General features: G+C 23.9%; 2 protein-coding genes across 2 annotated transcripts; both read right to left on the bottom strand.

The window, feature by feature from the left end:
• Positions 1-997: 997 nt before the first annotated feature.
• Bm2241 (Uncharacterized protein) lies at positions 998-6,657 on the bottom strand (the record flags this gene model as incomplete). Its single annotated transcript, XM_043075557.1, has 9 exons — positions 998-1,291; positions 1,887-2,059; positions 2,184-2,394; positions 2,660-2,853; positions 3,538-3,694; positions 3,988-4,202; positions 4,490-4,601; positions 5,273-5,353; positions 6,538-6,657. The coding sequence occupies 9 exons, from the start codon at positions 6,655-6,657 to the stop codon at positions 998-1,000; spliced, it is 1,557 nt and encodes a 518-aa protein (XP_042931491.1).
• A 13,514-nt stretch (positions 6,658-20,171) lies between these two features.
• Positions 20,172-21,355, bottom strand: Bm18049 (Uncharacterized protein; the record flags this gene model as incomplete). Its single annotated transcript, XM_043075556.1, has 3 exons — positions 20,172-20,219; positions 20,554-20,720; positions 21,238-21,355. The coding sequence occupies 3 exons, from the start codon at positions 21,353-21,355 to the stop codon at positions 20,172-20,174; spliced, it is 333 nt and encodes a 110-aa protein (XP_042931490.1).
• Positions 21,356-22,442: the final 1,087 nt, after the last annotated feature.

Genomic DNA, 22,442 nt, shown 5'->3' with positions numbered 1-22,442 from the left:
TTATTTATTTGCTAATTTTGGAGTTTGAAATAATGAAAAAAAAATGGAAATTTTTAGCAATTTAAAATGAATGTCATGCTTGACTTGCTGAAACAGTATTTTAAATCATTTTAAAATTATTTTTTATGCTATTAAATAAAAATGCGTCTTTTTTTCTGTTCGATAGTTAAAATAACATGAAAATTGTATAAAAAGACGAAGAAAAGTTTGTGCAGGAAGGGACTGAAAACAAAAAAATTTCATTAATTAATAATTATTTCAATTCATATACCGTACTTATTTATGCAATATGTAATTCATAAATGAGTAATTCGTTGTAAAATTTTATTCTTTTTTAAATTTTACAATTGGTTATTGTTTATTTAATATATTATTTTGAAATAAGCAAACACATTAAATTAGCAAATACTTTTTTTTTACAAATGAATCATCGAATAATTAATAATAAGTGCAAAATAAGGATAGAGAACATTTTGAGCAATTGCAAGAATAGTAATAAATGAATTGTTTAATAAATAAAAAGCAACTTAAGTTCATTCCATCTAACAAAAAAATTGACCAAAATGTTTGAGGAGAAAAAATTTTGCAATTTCTTTAAAAATATTCGTTATTGCTTAAAGAAAACAGAAACAAATGCAACGAGGAAAAAAATGAAAGCTTCTTGCTGATTTTTAATTTTAACAGAAGAGAAAAAAGCGAAAAAAAGTAAACAAAATTTATTTTTGCAACTTTTGGTAATTACTGAAATACAATTTTCAACAAGAAATGTATATATGAAGTTTAATCAAATTTATGTTTCTTATTTAAATCAATTCCTTCTAACAAGAAACAACTGGTAATAATAGCAAGAAAAAAATGTATGATTTTATATATAAATCAAAAAATAAAATTTTTGATGTTGAAATTTAATAATTAATAATCATTTGTTCTTCTACTTTTATTTAATGAAATTATTTACTCATACACATATTTAATATAAGTAAAGTTAATGAATTTATCATAAAATTGTTACCGTATCTTTTTTATTACAACTTGATGAAATGATTGAATGATTATTTGTTGTATTAGAACAACATAAACATATACAACATTTTAATAAAATAATAATAGAAATTAGTATTAACATAGGATAAATATAAATTAGATTTGAATTAAAAACATAAATATCTGGTCGATACCAAATGATTATTTCGGTACTTGCTTCACGTCCAATTAAATCGTAATTAATTAATTTGATCGAATATTCGCAATGTGTTCGACCGTGTAATTGTATTGTTGCAGTTGTTGAACCCTAAAAAAACAAAAAAAAAAAAGTGAAATTTATGATTTAAATTTATTTTAATTAATAATAAAAATTTAAAATTATTGCATTTTTTGTTTGCATTGAATTTAAACCAATATAATATGCAGTAATTCGGGAAATGAGTATATATGATATGGAATATTTGATTACTTGTGCTACTGATTAATACTTGATCACTGCAATTAATATCTGATTATTTCACTTACATAAATTTCTATAACATAATTATTGCTTAATGTAAAATTTTATCATTTAAAATTTAACTACTGTTCCACAGAAATTTTATTGTGTATAAAAACTCGTCAATCAGTAAATTTCGTTCAAATTTCAACAAATTGTTAATTAGCGATATATTATTTAAACTGAGATATTTTCATTTTTTAAATTTCAAGTTAGTGTTAGCACAATTGTTTTTTGCATTAAGTGCTTAAATACTGAATGTGTCATAGATGAAAACTGATCTCTTAATTTAAAGAGCATTGCAAAGTTCTAGAAAGGAGGTGAAATAATTTTAAATTATTAATATACACAATGCGCTTGAAAAAAATAAGAAAAAAAAAATAGAATAGAAAAAAGAACTAACCGCATTGATATAAATGCTAGAAGGATCATTATCGCAATCATGATGATTTGTTAACGATTGATAAAGTAATTGATAAACTAATATAGTATTTGGTTCACTTGATGGTATCCATTGAATTTGCACTGATCCATTTGGATTTATTATTGCCTCCAAATTCTTAACTGGTTCAGGAGCTAAAAAAGAAAGAAAATATAAATTCATAAATAATCAGTCATAAAAAAAAAAAAAAAAAGAAATGATGCTTAACTTATAGTACAAATTAGCTAACTTTAATTTGTAATTAATTATTTTACTTACCACATTCAAGACTTCCTGAACCAAATACTTCATTACATGCTGGTGTAAAGAATTTTTGTTCTAGTATGTCATTTGTGTCACCTGCAGTTGACATATTCTTTTGTTGCAACATTGATGAATCTACTACCATTACTGATGAGATCGATCGTACTGCTACAGAATATTCCGTTGAGAATTGCAAATTTGATAGTAAAATACCATTTCCATTGTCCTCAAAACGAATTTTGTAATTTTATACACATTTTTCTTTTTTTTTCAAAAAAAAAATTCTTCCTTAAAAATTCTAAAAGAATAATTCTTTTTGCACAATCTTTTAAATTTTTTAAAGAAAAATTCTTTAAAAATTGCACAGTTTTCTCTAAAAAATTTTTTTTACACACAATATTTTTTTTTATTTAAAAAAATTCTCAACATTAAGCAGTAAGATTAAAAAAATATTCTTTTTAATTGCTGAATTAGTAAAATTTTAAACTGACCAATGTAAACAATACAGTTTCCTGTGACGTTTCATTGAGTATGGTAATACTATAATGACAGTTACCAAACAATACCAGCCTATCATCTAAGATATTCGGTGATAATTCAAGCTGATACGGTGAATGATACCATTTCACTAATGCGCACAAGCCATCTTCATTATTGTACTGTGTTACAATCATCATTGGCCCAACTGCGAAAAAAAAAAAAAAAAAAACGGAAAGGTAAATAGAGCTCAAAGATTATATTTTTTAAGAAAAATAAAAAACAAAAAGAAAAGCTAAAATAAAAATAAAATAATTGCTAACATAAATTATGTAAAATAATTCATTTATAAATTTGCAAAAAATTACTGGAGAAAGTAATTTTAAAACAGTGGAGATTTTAAGTTAGGAAAGGATAATTAAATTTATGAATATAAAGGATAAAATTAATAAGTAATGCATTGTCTGTTATTTTTTTTCTCTTTTTCTTCGTTTTATTTTCTGTAAGATATATTTCATGGCGAAATGAGTAATGTTGAAGAAAAAAAAAATCAAATAACCCAACATAAAGACCAATTAATAGATAATCTTTTTTCTCACGAAATTTCATTTTTTATTTTTTTTTTTTTGGTTTTTAAGAGAAAATAGGATTTGAAAAAAAAGTGAAGGAACTTTGGTAGATTTCAAGGTAATTACAAATACATTCTGTGTTGTGTTCTAATTTCATTCTTTGATACCTTAAAGCAATCAGAACTTCTACTTGAACTTAAATTTATATTCAAAAAAGTTTTTCTAACCATCTGCTTCTATTCAACATCTGTAATCATTCCTTATTGGTGAAAGTTGATGAAAAAAAAAAAAAAAAAAAAAGTTAATAATTTGATATTTACTACCAGGTGCGCGTAACTTTTCCTCGACCGTTAATGATTGTGCCCAGTTACTCATTATTGGCCCACCCAAACGTCCACCGGGTCCAACAGCAGTAACCATAAATCTGTATTGCATCATCGGTATCATACCCTCAACTTTAAATATTGGTTCTGATTCAATCTGAAAAATTGACGAAATTGTAATAATCTTTTTCTTTAAGCTTGCAGCATTTATCTTAAACTTAAAATTTTTCCAAGAAGCCAAATACAAACTTTCTATATTTAAATTTAAAATTATTTTGTTGCTCGCAAAGAAAAATGGCGTCAAAAACGATGATTATTTCTTTATTATTATTTACTAATATTATAATATTATTATTTTTATTATTATTATTATTACTTATCAATACTACGGAAAAAAAGATAATTTTTTGGAGGTAAAAATTTGATGAAATGAATGAAAATGGAACAAACCGAAGCAGTAATCCAACCATTTTCTCCGGTTGGACTGCCATCGTATGTTCGTTGTTTCCATTGAACAATGTAACGGATCGGATATTGTTCCGTTTCATTGGTATTGACAAAAACTAAGCCTTCAATTGTATCCTCGAAATCACTGACATCTTGTGATGTTACAACATCCATACAACCTAATTGAACACTTTTAATAGGTGAGTGATCAGTTCGACCTGAAATATTGCAAATTTTTTTATTTTCAATATTTTCTTAGCAAAATTATTAAACACTTTTTTTTAATTGAATTGTATTAAAGAAATTAGAAATTCTTCATTAAATGCTAGAAAATCTATATGTCCACTAAACAGTTTTTACACAAATATCAAATTCAATTATTTAATTAGAAGTACTAATTATTTCAATTCAAAATATGTACAATAAATTTTGTAATTTATTTTAATTTTCTTCTTTCAAGTCATAGTCTCCTTAAGTCTTTTTTTTAGTTAATTTCAAATTTTACTTGCATATGCATTTGTATCCATCCAAAATTGCATTCCTGCCATTAGCGCATTTGTCGTACCATTTTTTTCTCGTCGTGCAGTCATTCGTCGTCGATTACAACCAGTTATACACTGCAATATGCGCCTTATCATTAAAAATTTTTTCTTATTTTATTAAAAATTTCGACCTTTCATTTTTTATTTTTTTCCTTTTTGTTTTTGTATTTGCATAGATTATATTTCTAAATTGATTGCAAACATTTCAATTGATAATTTTGCAACTTCAGTTAGAATGATATCACACCATACAATGATAATTTGCAACAATTTTTATTTATTGAAAAATTAAATTTATAATTTAAATAAAAATAAGCTTTGAATAGAAGAAAGAAAAAGATTGAAACAATCAATCATTCGTTTTTTCCTTCGTTTTTTACTTTTTAATTGCATGAAATACTTTCTCATCGTAAAAGTTGTCATTAAAGTGACCGTATGTATAAAAAATTTTTTTTTTTTTTTTGTCCTTACAGCATTTAAAACAGTTTATCTCTTCCCAGTATTGTTCTATTTAAAAATAAGAAAAAAAAAAAAAAAAAAGGACGGAAAATAAAAAGAAATAAGTAAATCTTTCAAACATATAAGTCGCTGTAATGAATGAATTAAATGTTTATTACGTTGAAATTAATTAGTAATAAATTAAACGTTCATTAAATTGGGATTAATTAGTAATAACTTTTGAATTTCGATATTTAGAAAAGGCAAAATGAAGGTATAAAACAAAATAATAATTGTCATTAACTAACAAGTTTGTAATGATCTCCATCATTACCATAATATTTGATAAATGTTCCGTCATTTAAGCGCCGCTTGACTGATTTTGAATACTGAAATATATACATATTGCATGGGTAATCCAAACATTTTTTTAGCAAAACTAAATTTTATTAAAAATTTCAATTGAAAATAAAGTGAATAAGATCAAATGCAAAAAAAAAGAAACTGAGATTAATGATTCATACGTTATTAATATTTGAAATGAACTACTTTGCAAATGCATGAAACATTTCTCCGAAAATTCCAATCAATTTAAATCCTACAATCAAAGTATCAAATTTAATTATTTCATAGAAATAAAATTTTACTCTAAGCACTTAATTGCTTTTAAATACAAAGCACAATCATTCTAACTTTCATAACTGAAATGCATACGGAAGAAATTAATATTGCATCAATTAATTTAATTTGCAGTTTTAATCAACAAAGACTGAGTGTTGCAAAACAATTTGACAATATGAATTTTCTATTATTGCTGAGATAAAAATTAGCGTTTTTAATTCGAATCAAATTTTAATTCAAATAGCAATTTTCAATTATGTAGTCTTTCTGCTTTACCACAAAACTTCTGCTAATAGCTAATTTAAAATGAATTTTATTATCAAATAAGAAAAAGAGATGTGCCATCTACCATGCAAGAAAAAGAAACTGCTATTGAGAGTTATATGAGGATAATCTAATTTATCATTAAAAAAGTATCTAAGTAATTTTTTTTTGTTGTTGTCTTTGAAGGGAATTAATTTAAATGTTCGAATTCTACAAATTATTCTGTAGCGATCAATTTTATTTCATTTTTTATATCAGAATTCATTTTTTGCAATAATTTAAGAATTTTATTGAAGAAAAATTAATTTTCTAAAAATGGAACACTTTCTCATATTTCAAATTCTTCTCAAATAGCTTTTTCCAATTTTTTAGAAAATAATTTCCTGGAAAAGAAGCAATTTTGAAGTGAATAAAAACGATTATTCATCCTCTTTTGATTATATTATTACTATTATTTATTAATATTTATTGTTATTATTATTACTTTTATTTATTAATATTATTGCAATTACTATCATTATTTATTATATAATATATTATTATTTGTCATTTTTTTTTTACCAATAGTATTACTATTAATATTATTACTGTCGTTATTATTATTGTTATTGTCAATATCATTGTTTTTTTTTTTTTTATTATTATTACTGCTTACTACTATTTTTGGTTATAATTCGGAATTAATTACCTTTTCAGCACATTTTGCATCACATTGTGCTAATCTGAAATAGTGAACAAAGTCAATTTGTACATACGGTAACACCGTGAATGCTTTTAGTGTCGCCGCAATTAGCACCAGCATTGACATTTGTGACCACATCATAGAAAATTTTTGTCCAACGACTGAAAATTTCGAATTTTTGAAAATAAGTTTCATTACAATATTTTTTCGCCTTATCATATTCTTTCTGAAATCAATCATTTAGAGTCTAAGGAGCAAAAAAAAAGAAAAATGAAAACATAATAAGAAGTAAAAACAATTTGACAAGCAATTAAATTAAAATTAATAAAACATATAACCGTCCATAATTGTTATAGTTTGCAATGTACACACGTTAATATAATTTATTTAGTTAGGCATTTTCTTTTTAATTAAAGGAGAATTTGAAATTCACATGAAATCGACGGATATTTATCATTTAAAAAGTTTCACAAAATGTTTATTGAAGTTTGTTAATTTAAAATTCAACATGTTTAAAATTTCACATGTATCATAAACTTTTTGGTAAATATCTTGAGATTTAAAAAAAAAAACTATCGCACGATATTTCAGCAGACGAAAATGATGGAAAAAAGAAATAAAAAATTGAATATTTAGTTGTGTGGATAGGGGCATTTGTAAATTCAATAATTCCAATAATAGAATGAATAAATTAAATTTTTTTTCTTTTTTTTGACAACAAAAAGGAAAGGAAAGATGCGAAAAGACATTTAGCTTACAAATACATTACTTCTGAGATATTAACGATTTTCTGCATTAATGAGAACAAAAATTAAGTGTCACAATTTCAATATTCATTTGTTCTTTATTTTGTTAGAATTAATGATGAAACTGAATTGAAATATAAAACAGAAATAATTTATGTGAGATTGCGGAATGATTATATAAAAGTCAGTAACGACATATCTTGAAAAATTGAAATATGTTGCATAAAATGATTATGCGAAACTTAATAATCATTCATTTCAACTACAGTTTACATTTTTGAAAATAATGCCATAAATGAATAAATGAAATTTGAATTCAAATACCTAAAATTGTTAGCAATATATGATTGATGGAAGAGACAATCTCAGGAAATTAAATTCAGAATGAATGAAGTTGAACAAAAAAGGAATGACACAAATGATTCCTACCCATTCTCTCTCTCTTTCAAAAAAAAGAAGAAAAAATCATATCCCTCAATCCCTCCAATAGTACCATCATAAATATACGAATGACCTTCAACCTAACATAGGTATTTTACTATTTTTATGACAGAAAAAAAGGAGGGTAAAATGATTTTTAGGAAAAGTGGTCTTTTTTTTTAATTCAATTTGAAAATGATCAAAAATTCATTAAAATTAAATTGTTAATTCTTAGATATTACAAAATTCCTGCCTTTTTTTTTTTTATAAAAGAATTTTATATGCAAATTTCTTTCATTTTGATTTGTATCATATTAAAAGATAATAAAAATATGATATTGATTTAGGATTTTATTTGACTGAATTTAGCAAATTTGAGATAATTTTAATAGAAGTCATAAGATATGCCAATTTTAGCATAACAAATCTTTTGACCAATTGATAATTTAGTGACCAACGATTATTTCAATATTTAGTCACTGATAATACTATCCTAAAAAAATAGCTTAACGAATTTGCAAAATATGATATTCACGAACTATTTTGATTCAAATTTGATTAGCAGATAATTATGCTTTTCCTTTCCATCAATTACATTTTTCATTGTCTCTGCATAATGAAATTTTTTAGATTTCTAAAAAATCTCAAATTCGTTTTTCTTTTTCTACTTTTCAAATCATCAATGAAAACTTTCTAATTCTGATTATTTTCGAAATTTTTGTAATATTTGTTGAAATTTCGGTTAGGCTTGCTTAGTGTTTATCGCTTGTTGTTTATTGTTATAATACATTAAGGAATATGCCATTTTTTAATTGATTTTCATATCAATTAATAATATATTCTAAAGGATGCTCGAACAAAAAATACTTATTGATGGATGTTTGATAGCAATAAGAAATTAAGGAAATAAAGATTAAAGATTAATAGTAAAAAAAGAAAAATCGTAATTTGTGCACTTATTCTTAATAAGCTACAACTACTAGTGGCTACCATAATTGCAATTGTCCATTTGACCTCTGACCACATTCAGAACTAGGAGAACAATGACGAGAGCTAAATTGAAGTCTAAAAATCAGTGTGGAAGAAAGTTATCTGTACAAAAACTTTGGCTACTACTTTTCATAGAAGTTTAGAAATTTTATGAGCTAAATTAAATGATAGTCAAATTCCTTTTCACCTTATTGTCTATTAAAATATGATGAACTATTAAATGCGATGTAATTTTTACTACTGCAATTAGTGCAATAATAAAATTTAGGATAGATTTTCTTTTTTTTTTTTCATTTCAAGTTAATTACATATTTTTGCTGGAGTTCATAAATACGATAAGTATAAAAAGATGTAAGTAATGGTAATTTGTCATCTGTAATAAGCGGGAATGTTTGGGAATAGAAAATGGGTATAATTACGATGAGATATAATTATTGGGTATTGTGTCCTATTTAACATCTGACACTATAATTTAGTCAAAACATATGGACTAAGGATAAGAAGAGAGGTGGTGGGCAGGTAAGCAAGCAGAAAGTAGTTGGTGGTGAATTGAGCAAGAAGAGAGATAGTGAAGAATGGTAGTGGTCTAAAATGACGGGCAGGGAAAGAAGTGGGTAGAAAACGAAATGATATTTCAATTATTATTTAATAAATTAATTAAATAGTATTATCAGTAATCAGACATAATAAATTTCCATTGAGTAATCAAAAAGTATGTTAAATGTAATGCATTAGATTAAAATGTATTAAATGTATTGAAAAAACTTATTTAGAAAAAATTTATTTTATTAGTAAGTAATTTGCAGAAAGTTTAATTTTTGACTAAAATAAGCAAATATCAACGATAGCATTTTAAAATAAAATTTTTAAATAAACATGAAAAAATTTTCATTTTTGCTTGAGCAATTAACGAATTCACAAGAATAGTAATAATATTACATGATTATACGATATTATAATTATTATTTTTCCTGCTTTATCTTTTACAAAAGATGATATGCTGAAAAATTATTTTAATGAAATTTCAGCTTTGTTAAGAAAATTTATAAGCGTGTAAATTGTAAATATTATGGCATAATTTTGGGAATATTAAAGGGGAAGTGAAATAATATTGGGTAAAGGTGGTAGAAATAGTAAATGAGTAAATGTATTTCATTGTAATTTTAAGTTAAAATATTTTATCCATTTTTTTTTTCGAAAAGGAAAAATAAAATGAAAAAGGAAGTGATATGGAAGTAGGTATTGCTTCACTTGTTATTTAAAATAGAATTATTAATTAACCTTAGATTAATGTTTATTTCATTGCAAATTTCATTCATTTATGCTAGCTTTAAAAATTGATGCATAATGAATTCACTGATTTTAATTTTTGTAACTTTACTCAAACAATCAATTATTTCTGCCATTTGATTTCCACTTGGTTAAGTTCCCACTTGCTTAAAAAAAGGAAAAAAGAGGAGTCATGTCTGTTAATTAAATACTAGTGGGTCGGTATCCTTTGATCATAATCATCTGGGCATTTTCATCAAATGATAGCTAATATTAGATTAGTTGACCTTTAATTGAAGTTCTACTGCTTTATTTTAAATTTGACCAAAATTTAAAATATTTTATACGCATAAGAAGTTCTAATTTGATTAACATAAAATATCAAAGTTTAGTTAGCTAAGTTTTTCTTTTTTTTTGTGAAATAAATTTTACATATTTCAAATAGGAAAAATAATTGGGATAGCAAAATTGTGTAATTAAAATTGAAATCAATTTTGAAAACTTTTCTCTTGCAAGAAGTAACTTGAATATAGGATGAATTAGTGTAAAAGTAATGAAAAAAAAAAAAAAAAAACCAAAGCCTGTCTTTTTGCGCTTAAACATATTTTACATTTGCTTTATACTAATATTATGATTTGTTCCGTCTTCGCTTTTTAATTTTATTATTTATCTTGCTTTTTGAAAGAAATTCATGATGTTATAATAATTAATTCCAGCATTATTAGCATAGCTAACGGTATTAGTTAGATAGCATGCTAAGCAAGGATAATAACAACTAGCCAAATCTATTGTTTATAAATAATCATTGAATAAACCAATAATTTAGTTTTAGTAGGTAGATGATAAAAATAATAAATGATTAGATAACAGAAGAAAGATGCATGGTGTAGAAATGCATGAATGAAATATCGACAAGGATATTATAAGTGACAGATTTATGATTATCAATTGATCAGTGGTTACTAAATGATCAACTCAAAAGTGGATCTGAAACAAGTTTTATTGAATTTTGACTAATACAGAAAATTTCGTACATTATTTGATAATTAAAATGAATTAAGTAATACGTAACTTTGCAACATTTTTACACATGAATTTATAATTGAATTAATTAATTAATTAATTAACTGGCTTATATTAGTGTTATAAAAGCCGATTCATTATGCAAATTGTTGTTAAAAATCTAAATTTCTTTGACATTTAAATGTATCGATTTATTAATGAATGATCAAAATCAAAGTGTAAAGAAATAATTTAAGCAGTAATTAAATCAAATAAGCGCCTCAAATCATTCATTAATTAAGTATTAAATGAAGTATATTTAAATATGCAAAAAAAAAAAAAAAAATCAAACATTAACGATAAATGAAAAGAAAAGAAAGAAAAGAGAAAATGGATAAACATTTTTACTAATTAATAGGAGAACAATGATGGGCGGTAGATGTCTTATCTCTTAAGTGCAACCATTTGTTTGTTATTGTTTTGTATACTTTTAAAGAAGCGACTTACTGAAAATGAACTACCATTTATGTCTCTCTCTCTCTCTCTCTCTCTCTCCCTCAAAAAGGAAGAAAAGAAAAAAAATGAGAGTATCACGAAAAGAAAAAAATATTAAAAATTTGATAGCATATGAAATTCTGGAAGAATTGTTGAGTAATAAAAATTTTGGGGTTTGATAGCATATTAATAAAGCTAGTTTTTCTAATTGCAAATTGTCAATAATTTTTATAATAGTTATTAAAATATTTTACGAGAAAAAAACTGTTTTCGACACTTTAAATCATATTCAATTGCTTAACATTCATTTTTTTTTTCTTTTTTGAAATGATAAATGATTCAAAAAAGCAATGATGATAATAATTTAAAATCACTCTTCTATTTTCTATAATTTTTTTCTAAAAGAATAATGCATCAAAGAAAAACACAGCGAAAAAGCATCAATTAATTTACAAGATAATGAATGATACGAAAATTTAATATAAAATAAAAAAAGGAAATTTAAACAGATAATAGGAAAAATTCATGATGAATATGTGATAGTACTAGTTCAACGATCAAGTAATACTTGTTTACTTAAACTACTACTATGCAAATATATATTTTAACAGTATGCAACTAATAATAATAATAACAGTAATAATAGTAGTAATGTATTAATGATTGTAAATACCAAATATTGATGTGAAAATATTTGACACCTTGCAATAAATATCTTTACCAGTAATAGCATCCGCTGAATAAACAAAAGGTTTGTCTATTCTCTTTTCTCTTGTTTACCTTTTAGAATAAGCAAAAAAAAAAATTGCTGAGATTTAGTTAGAAAAGAATGAAAAGAAGGAAGAAACAGTGCCACTAAGTAACTAATCATATCTTTAAAAAGTACCACACATTAATTAATTGCATCTAAAAACTGCTGCGAAATACTTAAAAAAAAAAGGTCGAAGTAATTATATTAAAAAAAGTTTCATATGCATAATTGATTATACTTAAATAAATACTACGTGTTAATTAATTAATTATGCAATGTTAACGAATTTATGGAGCATATATTTATCTTTTTTTTGCATATATTTATTTAAGCGAAAAACTCAAGACTTACTTAAAGTAATTAAGTTAATATTTAAATAAGTTTGTAAAGAAATTGTAAATTGCAGAAAATATGATGGCTTTTGTTTTAACTATTAAATTGGAATACCATTGGAAAATGATCGATTCTAAGCTAATGTGACACTAATGTGACACTCAGCAGGAGGGTTTCCTATGTAGCTGTCAATCATATTATATATTCTAATTTCACTTCTTACAAGACTTTCCCACTTAATAAGCAAGAAATCATGCCAAAATCTACAGATGTAAAAGCTGGATTGGTTAAATTTGAGAGAAAAAAAAAAATGGGCAAATTTCAAATAATTTTGTTAGCCTTGAATAAGATAATGAATCAATTAAAAAATGGAAGACACAAAAATTTGATTGAAAAGTATAATTAAAACAAAATTTGATTATCAGAGAAACTAAAGTGAAATTCTTAAGCTGCAAAAAAAATCGAACTCAAAGCAAATTTTGCTTAATAATTTAAATTTAAGCACGCATCTCTGAACTGAATCCAAAAATTTATCATCAAATTTATTATTTTTCTTATTAATTTCCGAATGCTGTTACTTTTGGAAATTAAAAAAAAAAAATTATCTGCTGTTATGATAAACACAGCTGTTATCATTGTTATTATTATCACTAGCACTTTATCACTCCACCAAAAGAACTAATAGTTGTATTTAGTATATTCCTTATAAATTATTAACTTGAAAATATTATCATTGTTGCTGTTAATTTCGATTTTTTCCCAAACTAAAGATAAAATAAATCAAATTTTACTACTACTATTACTATCAGTGGTAGTTGTGACATTCCTATTTTTAAATAAGATCACAGATTAGTTGACAAGAAGGAAGGATACACTGAAAGTTAGATAAAAGGATTCTAAGAAGCAAATTATGCCATATTCCTTATGGGATAATTTGTCATTAGCTTGCTGGTCATAAACAAATAGCCATTTTGTTAGTTGTAAAAATTTAAAAGATATTTTAACTTACTAACTACATGAAATAGTCTATTATTGTTGCCAATGTCTTAACAAATGCTTTTGATTTTTTTAAAGTTATTTTACTAAATAATAAATAAGTTTTACCAAAAGTTTTAACAAATTTCAATTCTAAATTTGTCAGAAAAAGTGATGAATAAGTTATTGCTATCAGTAATTTGGGCTAATGCTAATTAATTATACTTTTATACATTTATCAGAATTAGGTAAAGCTAATTAGTGCAAAATTTTCATCACCTAATACTGAATAAAAAATTATTTCAATTATAATAGCAAAATTTAAAATTCCGGGTAGTTATAAAGTTTTATAAATGCTATTTTAATAACAATTTGTTAATTACTTTAATCGATTATAAAAATTAGCATCCATTAATTGTGGTTAATATTGATCGAAACGAAGCAATCTGATACAATAATATAATTTCCAATTATGTATATCACTGAGCTTTTAATATTTTAGCAAATGATAAAATATTTAAAGTTTTAAGCAAACAATCTTACAGTTTATTTGCTTTAAATGTAATAATCATTTTCTTCAAAAAAAAAAAAAATAAACAAAAATTATTTAAATTAAAAAAAAAAACATTTCGAATTTTCCAATATTTGATAAATTCTTGTTAAATAGAAGAAAAATTTCATTTAAAAATGCTTTCAAATATCAATAACTTCAAAAGGTTTTATATCACAATTATTCAAAAATGTCATATAAACAAAAATTTTGAAACATAATTTAATTTCTCTTAGTAACAAAATTACACTTTTTGTTGAAATTATATTTAATATTTTGCAAAAATTGCCAAGAAAATTTAATTCACTTTCGTTTGTTTTAATTTACTTGTTAATTAAACAGCTATGAAAAAATTTTTAACATTTTTAAAATTTTTCAAACTTTTCCAATTTGAAATAAAAATTTAGATTTGTTCTACACGGGAAATATTTTAAAAAATTTTATATATAACTTGATAAATTAAAATTTGATTGCTGCAAATGCAAATTTTATAAAAATTCAGCAAACGAAAAAGCTAAGAATGAAAATAATATAAGTTGCATGAAAAAAAAAAAAAAAAACAATAAAAGTGATTCTTAATTAGCTTTACTGTTAATTTAAATTTTAGAAGAGGAGTTCATCAAAAGTAACAAAAATTTTTCAGTTGCTATGCAATAATCGTTCTTCAAAAGTTAAAAATGATTTTCATATGGAAATTAATTACTTTATTTCATATTAATGTTTAATCACTGCAATTATTAAAATGATAGTTTAGCAAGAGATAATCCGAGTTATCGTGATGAATTCATTGAAGATGACAGATTTCATCGAGGTGATGAATTCATTAGAAATGAAATTTTCCGGAATTCTAATTTTAAAAGATGATTCGATTTATGCTGATGAATTATTCATTGCGATTGACAAGATTAACGGAAATGATGAATGATTGGGATTTTCCGGAATTACGAAACTGTTGCTAAACAAACAAACTATCATAATAAGCTATTAAATTCCGTATTAAATGAAATTTAATAGTTGGAATAAAAACCAAACCGTTGCATTTTCACAAATGAAAATTTAGAATAGTTAAAAATTTTAAGGCAAAGTTCAATTCTTTTTTTTCTATTTTTATTTTTCTTTAAACATTATATTTCTATTAAATAAATTAATGTGATAAAACAATTCAAACGATTGAAAATGAAAAAAAAAAGTCACTTAAAAATTTTTAAATGCTATAAAAGAAATGAAAAAACTATTTTATTTTAATGGCATTCTATTGAAATAGCTAAAGTTAAAATTTAATCCTTTTATTTGCTATCATTTATTTTTAAAACTGTCTGTAGTTGGACAAACTTTAATGCAACAAATCGTTTTAGATTAGAGCTGAAAAAAGTTGAATTTAGTCGATAAATTGCCGAAATGCAATAAAATTGCAATGCAATCATAAATGGTTGTTTATTGATTGAATCGATGTGATCGTATCATTAACCACAAAATAATTATCAATGAGGAAAATTGATCATGATGAAAAATTAAAATCCTAAAATGATTTAAGCATTGAATAAAAATTAAACTGACATTAAAATAAGTGATAGTATTTTCTCCTTTCATTTCAAAGCTATAATTTAAGCTGACAATAAAACGATTTATTGAACTAATTCTGGACAATTTATTATTGCATAAATTTTAAGTATAATTCAAAATTAAAGTTGGAAAAAATCCTAATTTATAATTATACATTTAATGGACAAAAAGAAAAATTTTTTTTTTGAAAATGCAGTGTCATTTGTTTTTTAAAACGATGTAAAGTATTTTAAAAAGGAAAGGAAATTAGATTTTTTAACAATTAATTAAACTACCAGAATTTTATAACTAAATAATATTTATTGTAATAAGGAAGATATAAGATAATAAATTGATGAAAGTGTATCATAAAAATGTCGTCTATATTCTAGCTAAGAACATTCAGTGTTATCCTTTATTGGACCTTTTGCATCATCTTATCTATCGGAAATGGTCATCTTTGAAAGAATGGAATGGAATGGAAAGTAGATGTGACCAAAGATGGAGCAATTTGATATGGTCAGTAGTAGTGAGTGGACTTTATGTTAGACGAAAGTTAAGGGATGAAAATAAAGATGAGAGATAGTATCAGGTAAAGATAGATAGATGGTCAATGGTCACCAATGGTCATTTAGTGTCCAAATAGCAGCAATAGCAGGTCACTAATGCTATATTGCTATTAGTACCTTGCAACTGATACTCTATGTTATTAATTCTAAAATGTTATATGCATGTTTAAATAATCATAAATATTCAGGTTGTAGTGAAAATGAATTATACTTCTATTGATAAGGAATAAAAATTAATTGATAAATGAATTAATTAAATGAATAAAAATATTGATTGGAGCACAGTACGAATTGAATTGGAAATTTGAACTTAAGATTTTCAGGAAGTTAACAAAAAGAAAAAAGTGCAATAATGAAAGATTAAACTTCACTTTTATTGATATAAGCAATTTCAAAATACTCAGTTATTAACAGTGATAATAATAAAATTAAAATAAAATCTATTAACTTTATTAAATTTTAATAAAATTTCATAGTTTGAAAAAAGAAAAAAAAATTTTGAATATTATCTGAATAAAACAAAAGGGAAAGAAATTTTTTTTTCATCCATTGATAGGAATTAAAAGGATGAGATGACATTTAGATATGGTATATCACATAAATGATTTTACAAACAGTTGTTAAATGTCAATGTCAGTTGTTCACATATTCATCATCGCATCAAACTGATAAAGGAAGAAAGAAAGAAAGAGAGAGAGAAAGGGTTAATAAAGAGAAAAAAATTAAGAACGATATGGTAATAATGATAAAACTTATCATTAAAGCAAAGGGAAAAAAATTGAAACAAAATTTCATATTTTTCATTTTGAAGTTAGAAAGCAAATTATGGAAAAAGAGGAAAAAAATGAAAAAAAAAATGTTAATGCAAAAATCGAAAGCAAAGAAAAGAACAACAAACTGTAAAATTTAATAAGCATCATTAAAAAAAAATGATTAAAGTAAAATTTTCATAATTTCCTTTTATTAAAGGTAACTCCAATAAAAAAAGTCAAAAATTTTTAGATGTAAGAAATTATATAGGATAAGAGAGTACAAATAAAATGAGATAAAATTAATACTAATTTTGCAATAGTAATTTATATTAGCTTTTCTTAAAACTATTCCTTAAAATAGCCATTTTGTTTCATTTCAAGTTGCAAATAAAGTTTCGGCAATATAAAATATATAATTAACATTTAAAAATTTGGAATGAAATTAATTCAAATTTATAATGGTAGTTTACTTTTGATTGGTAAATTATTAGTGATCGGAAAAAAATACGATAGGTAAAAGGGGAGTGAGAAAAAAACAAAAGTGTTAGAAAAACAAAAAAAACAAAAAAAAAAAAGACAAAAAAAAATGATCAAAGAAAATTAGCAAGAACAGTTGTCGGTAAAATTTCAAAAAGCTTTCAAAGATACAGGCTTAATTGGTTGAGGTATAAACAAGTGCAGTTCTTTATTTACAACATTATTGTTTATTCATTAGTGTCTTACAAATTTTCGATTTGCTGCTATCAGTAAATAATCACTTACTAACAATGATTAATCAACTATCCAATGTTAATTAGATTGTAAATATAAAAACATAATATTGTTTATTGGAAAAATTTAATGTTTAAAAATTGTGTTATTTAATTTGTAAAATTCATGTTCAATACATAATATATAATAAAATAATAAAAGGAGAAATTGGAATGAGAATAATTTTTGACACTTTCACATATATTGTTTAATAATATCATGTGTAGTTTTAGAATTAAAATTTAATTTTATAACGAAGCAATTTAATTTTACATTCATAACATGTGATTAATTCAAGGATTGAAATAAAGCTCAAAGCAATCCATTCTAAGACTTTCAGATTTTGTCTCATTAAATTACTGATAGCAAAAGTATACGTTTAGAAAATATTTTTGTTACAAAGTTCTTTGATAGAATCCAAGCACTTTTAGACTGTTTTAAATTTGGTTTTCAATATTTAAAAATTGTGATGCAACAAAAATAGCACAATTATTTTTGCTTATTATATGCATTAATTATGCAGCAGATGTCATCCAATCATAATAGATAAAGTTGAATTTCATATTTATCATTTGAGACTTAAAACTTTTGAAAATTTTGAAATCAAAAAAATTGATTCAAAAAAAATCGAAAAAAAGCATTATTTTGCGATATTGAAGAACTCAAGAATATTATGCATTTGTTTGAAATTTATAAGTTATATTAAGATAAATGATTTGCAAAAAAAAAAAAAAAAAAAAAAAAATGCGAAATTTAGCATTTGCTCTTCTTACTTTAGATAGATAGAATAGACTGCATGGAAATGAATTATTGCAATGAATGACGAATGAAAAGATGATTAACTTTCTAAGCAAATTAAGAATAAACTTTATAAATTTTAGTTAAAATTAAAATGGTGAAAATTTTGGAACAATAATTGGTAGTGCATCATTAGATATACTTAGATTTTGGCATTGATGATGGAAATGCTTAGAGTGCTACTTAATTTAAATCTAATAATGACCGACGAAAGCTTTCCGAAATTCAAATTACGAGCCACTTCATTTCAATTGAAATAGTAATTGATTTACCCAAAAGATTTATTCACTGGGGAAGAAGGATATAAAGATTTAGTTTATTCAATGAAAAATAAAATGCATGTAGGAATGTGAGAGTTTGCCCCGGAAAATTCTCGCTTACTCAACAATGAGACTGAATTATTAATTAAATATTGGGAAGTTATTTCTTCGTTTTTTTTTTTTTTTTTTTTTTGGAGAGGGGAGAAAATATTTTTTGTTTGTTGCATAATTTCCTGAAATTGAATGAACAAAATAATTGACAGATGAAAAGTATAGAATGAAGAAATTTATTGCATGCATGAATGCAATAATTCTATTTGCATGCTATTTTCATGTTATTCAGTATTTATTATGTTACAATAATTTGAATAATTTTATTGGCTATGTGCAATTTGAATAAAAAAAGAGAAAAAAATAATTGAAAACTTAACAATTGAAGATTTAGCAATTGTGGAACAGAAATTGTGAACTATTCGTCTAGTTTGATTTTTTTTTTTTTTCTAATCACTTCTTAATTTTAACTATCTTTTTATTTATAACATATTTATTTCTTGCATTTATTAAAAATACTTCCATTACTCATTCAATTCCATAATTATTTTATGTCATGCAATTATGAAAATAGTATAGTTTGTCATGTTGTGAGTAAATTTTCATTTTAATTAATCAGTAATTGTATATAAGTAATAACTGTATTTCAATAATTTAGAATTGATTTATTCCATTGACATCAATTATTTATTCATTCATTCATTTTTTTGAATTTACTTTTTTAAGTGTAAATTTTAAAGTAATTTCATTTACTATCGTATGTTTTGGAAATATTAACTTGTTTATTTTGAGATATATTTCATAGAAATGGAATATCAAGCAGCTTAATATTAATAGAAAAAAGCCAAATTATAGCTAAATTTATTATTTTATATTTATTATTCCAGGTCATCAAATTATTAACAAATGAGTACCGTTTTATTAATGGCTTGTAAATGATTTGCCATTGGTTTGTAAATGCTTTGTAAATAATTATTTCAGAGAAATAATTCATTTACTATTTCAGCTTGTCATAGTCAAATCTATCACTTCATATTTGCTTAATTCATTTAGAAATAATTCATTATCAAAATTATCTGTTTCCCTCTCTCCCTCTCTCCCTTCCTCTCCTTCGTCTCTTTCAGATTTTCTTATATTCCTCTTATTAACAAGGATAATTGCAAGAAATAATCTTTAAATTGTTGCATTAAAAAAAAAAAAATTCTAAAATTTAAGAAAATTTTTTAGCCTTTTATTTTTAGTGATAAAAAAGCGCACCTGTGTTTCTAGTAATGAAAATGTACACTTTTCACATTTTTATTAGTTACTTTATTTATTATCCTTATTTGTGTTTTCGAAATTATATTAAATTATATCTAAATTTTATTATTTTAAATCTACTTTTACTTCAATTACGCATAATTCGACCACCACGTTCGTCTAACCCTTTCGATCTCTAAAAAATATTTTCAATTGATTGAAATATATACTTTTATAATCGTACTACATAACTTATTTATCGTTATACTTATTTGTTCTCTTATCATTGATAAATATTTATTTTTACAAAAAGTTAAATTTATTGAAAAAGTTTCGAGAAGAAAACTTATATTTATAAAAATTTAAAGTATCTGTAGTCAAATATAAACTTTTACCGCAATTGCAACAAAAAATGAAACAAATTATTAATTAGAAAAGAAAAAAGATGGAACAAATGAAAAGATGAAAAATTACTGAAAAAAAAAAATGAAACAAATTACTAATTGGAAAAAAAAAAAAACATTTTTTACATATGAGAAGAAATGGTTATTTTGTTTTCTTGAATTATATCTGATATTTTTCAAGCGCATTTCTACGTTAACGTCAGCATAATCAACTTTTTCATTGTCCAGTAATATCTTTGTGAAATTTTCAATCATTGTTCCTACCGCCAGCTGTTGGAATCCTTGTTCAACATCTTAATTAGTTAGGTCAATTAATTAATTTTCACTTTTTCAACATGGAATATCAAATAAATATTAAAAAATGGGTTTTAAAAATTTAACATTCTAATAAAATTTTATAATTTTTTTTTAAAAAATTTTCTTCGAAAAAAGAGAAAGAGACAAATTTTAATATTGTTAAAAAAATATTTGAGTAAAAATTCTGTGCTAACCTTATTCATATTTGTGAATATAAAAGAGAACAAACTTTGCCAGTTTTACGAAATATTTGCCAAGACATAAACAAAATTGTTAAAGTCCCTATAGTTTAGAGAATAGCCTAACAATCTATAGGTAGGAAAATCTTTCATTTGGCCATGATCTATTGCGAGAAAAGTGCAAAGTTTTCAGTGTTACTTAATAAAGAAGTAATTAAAAATTTCACTTAAAAATTAGTCATTAGTGCTAAATCTTCAAATATTTGGGAATATTTGGAATTATTTTAAGCCGAATTTAAAAGTTAATAAAGAAAGAATGAAAAGATCAAGTAACCTAGTTCATCTTCGCTAATTTCACCTTTCACGAGCTGTCGCATATCATTCATTGCTTTTCTCAAACATTTATTAAATCGATAATCAACATCTTCTAGGCTTAAACTACTTTGATTCATTCCTCTCTTGGATCTATGCCTATAAATTATTATTATTGCTAATGTTATTACATCATTACGATTATCGGATTTTTATTTTTTGATAAATTCGAAAAAAACAAATAAGTGACAAAATCTTAGCTTTTAGCTTTTTTTTTTTTTTTTTTTTTTTTTTTTTTGGAAGTAATATTTCGAAAAAAAACCGTGAAAACATTCTTTAGAATTTAATTGAAATTATGAAAAAGTGAGGTTTTTCAAAAAAAGAAGTTGAAACTTAAAAAAACTAATAAAAAAACGGAAATTTTAAAAAAATGAAATTTTTTAAAAAGCTAAAAAAGTGATCCGAAATGTTTGAAAAATTCCTTTTTAAAATTATTGAAAAAATGAAACTTGTCATTGATTTTCAGATTTAAGGACGTACCAACCGTTACGAGAAGCACCTAAAAGCAGTAGTAAATTTTTCTGTAATTGTTTTACTTATATATTGAGACACAACGCAGAAATCCTTACCAGCGATCATTTGGTCGACTGCTGTTAAAAAAATTGATTTAAATCACTAAAAGATATTCGAAAGTATCAATTAGATGAAACGATATATTTCATGGATGTTCGGTTCGAGAAAAGCTGAAAGGTTGGAAACACTTTTGTAATTTTTAGATCTTTTTTGTATTTTTTTTTTTTGTAAAATATTTCTGTAACTTCAGGTATTTTAGAAAGTCAAAAAAAAAAGGAAAGAAGAGTTCCCAATCTCAAACGTTGCGCTTCAGAATTATTCTAGAAACTGCACTACAATTAGCATAAAAATCAAGATTCACTGAAATTAGAATAACTTATTCACCCCATGAATGCAATGTTTTATGAACCAAACAAGTTTAACATTATAATTAATAATTCTCGGTTGATTACTTCATTTGTGGCAGTAATTAAATTAGTGCACATACGGAGGTCTACCAGAGATGGCGAATTTATATAATAAACAAAATCCAAAGCTAAACTCGAATTTGTAGAAAAACTAATATGTCAATAAAATATTTATGATTTCAGAAATAAAGTCATATAAAATATTAACAAAACACGCACGCACACCTAAAAAATTTTACACATTAAG

Source organism: Brugia malayi (genome assembly GCF_000002995.4).
Source record: "Brugia malayi strain FR3 genome assembly, contig: Bm_v4_ChrX_scaffold_001, whole genome shotgun sequence".
NCBI classification, from domain to species: Eukaryota; Metazoa; Nematoda; class Chromadorea; order Rhabditida; family Onchocercidae; genus Brugia; species Brugia malayi.
This window is presented reverse-complemented; position numbering and strand designations above follow the sequence as displayed.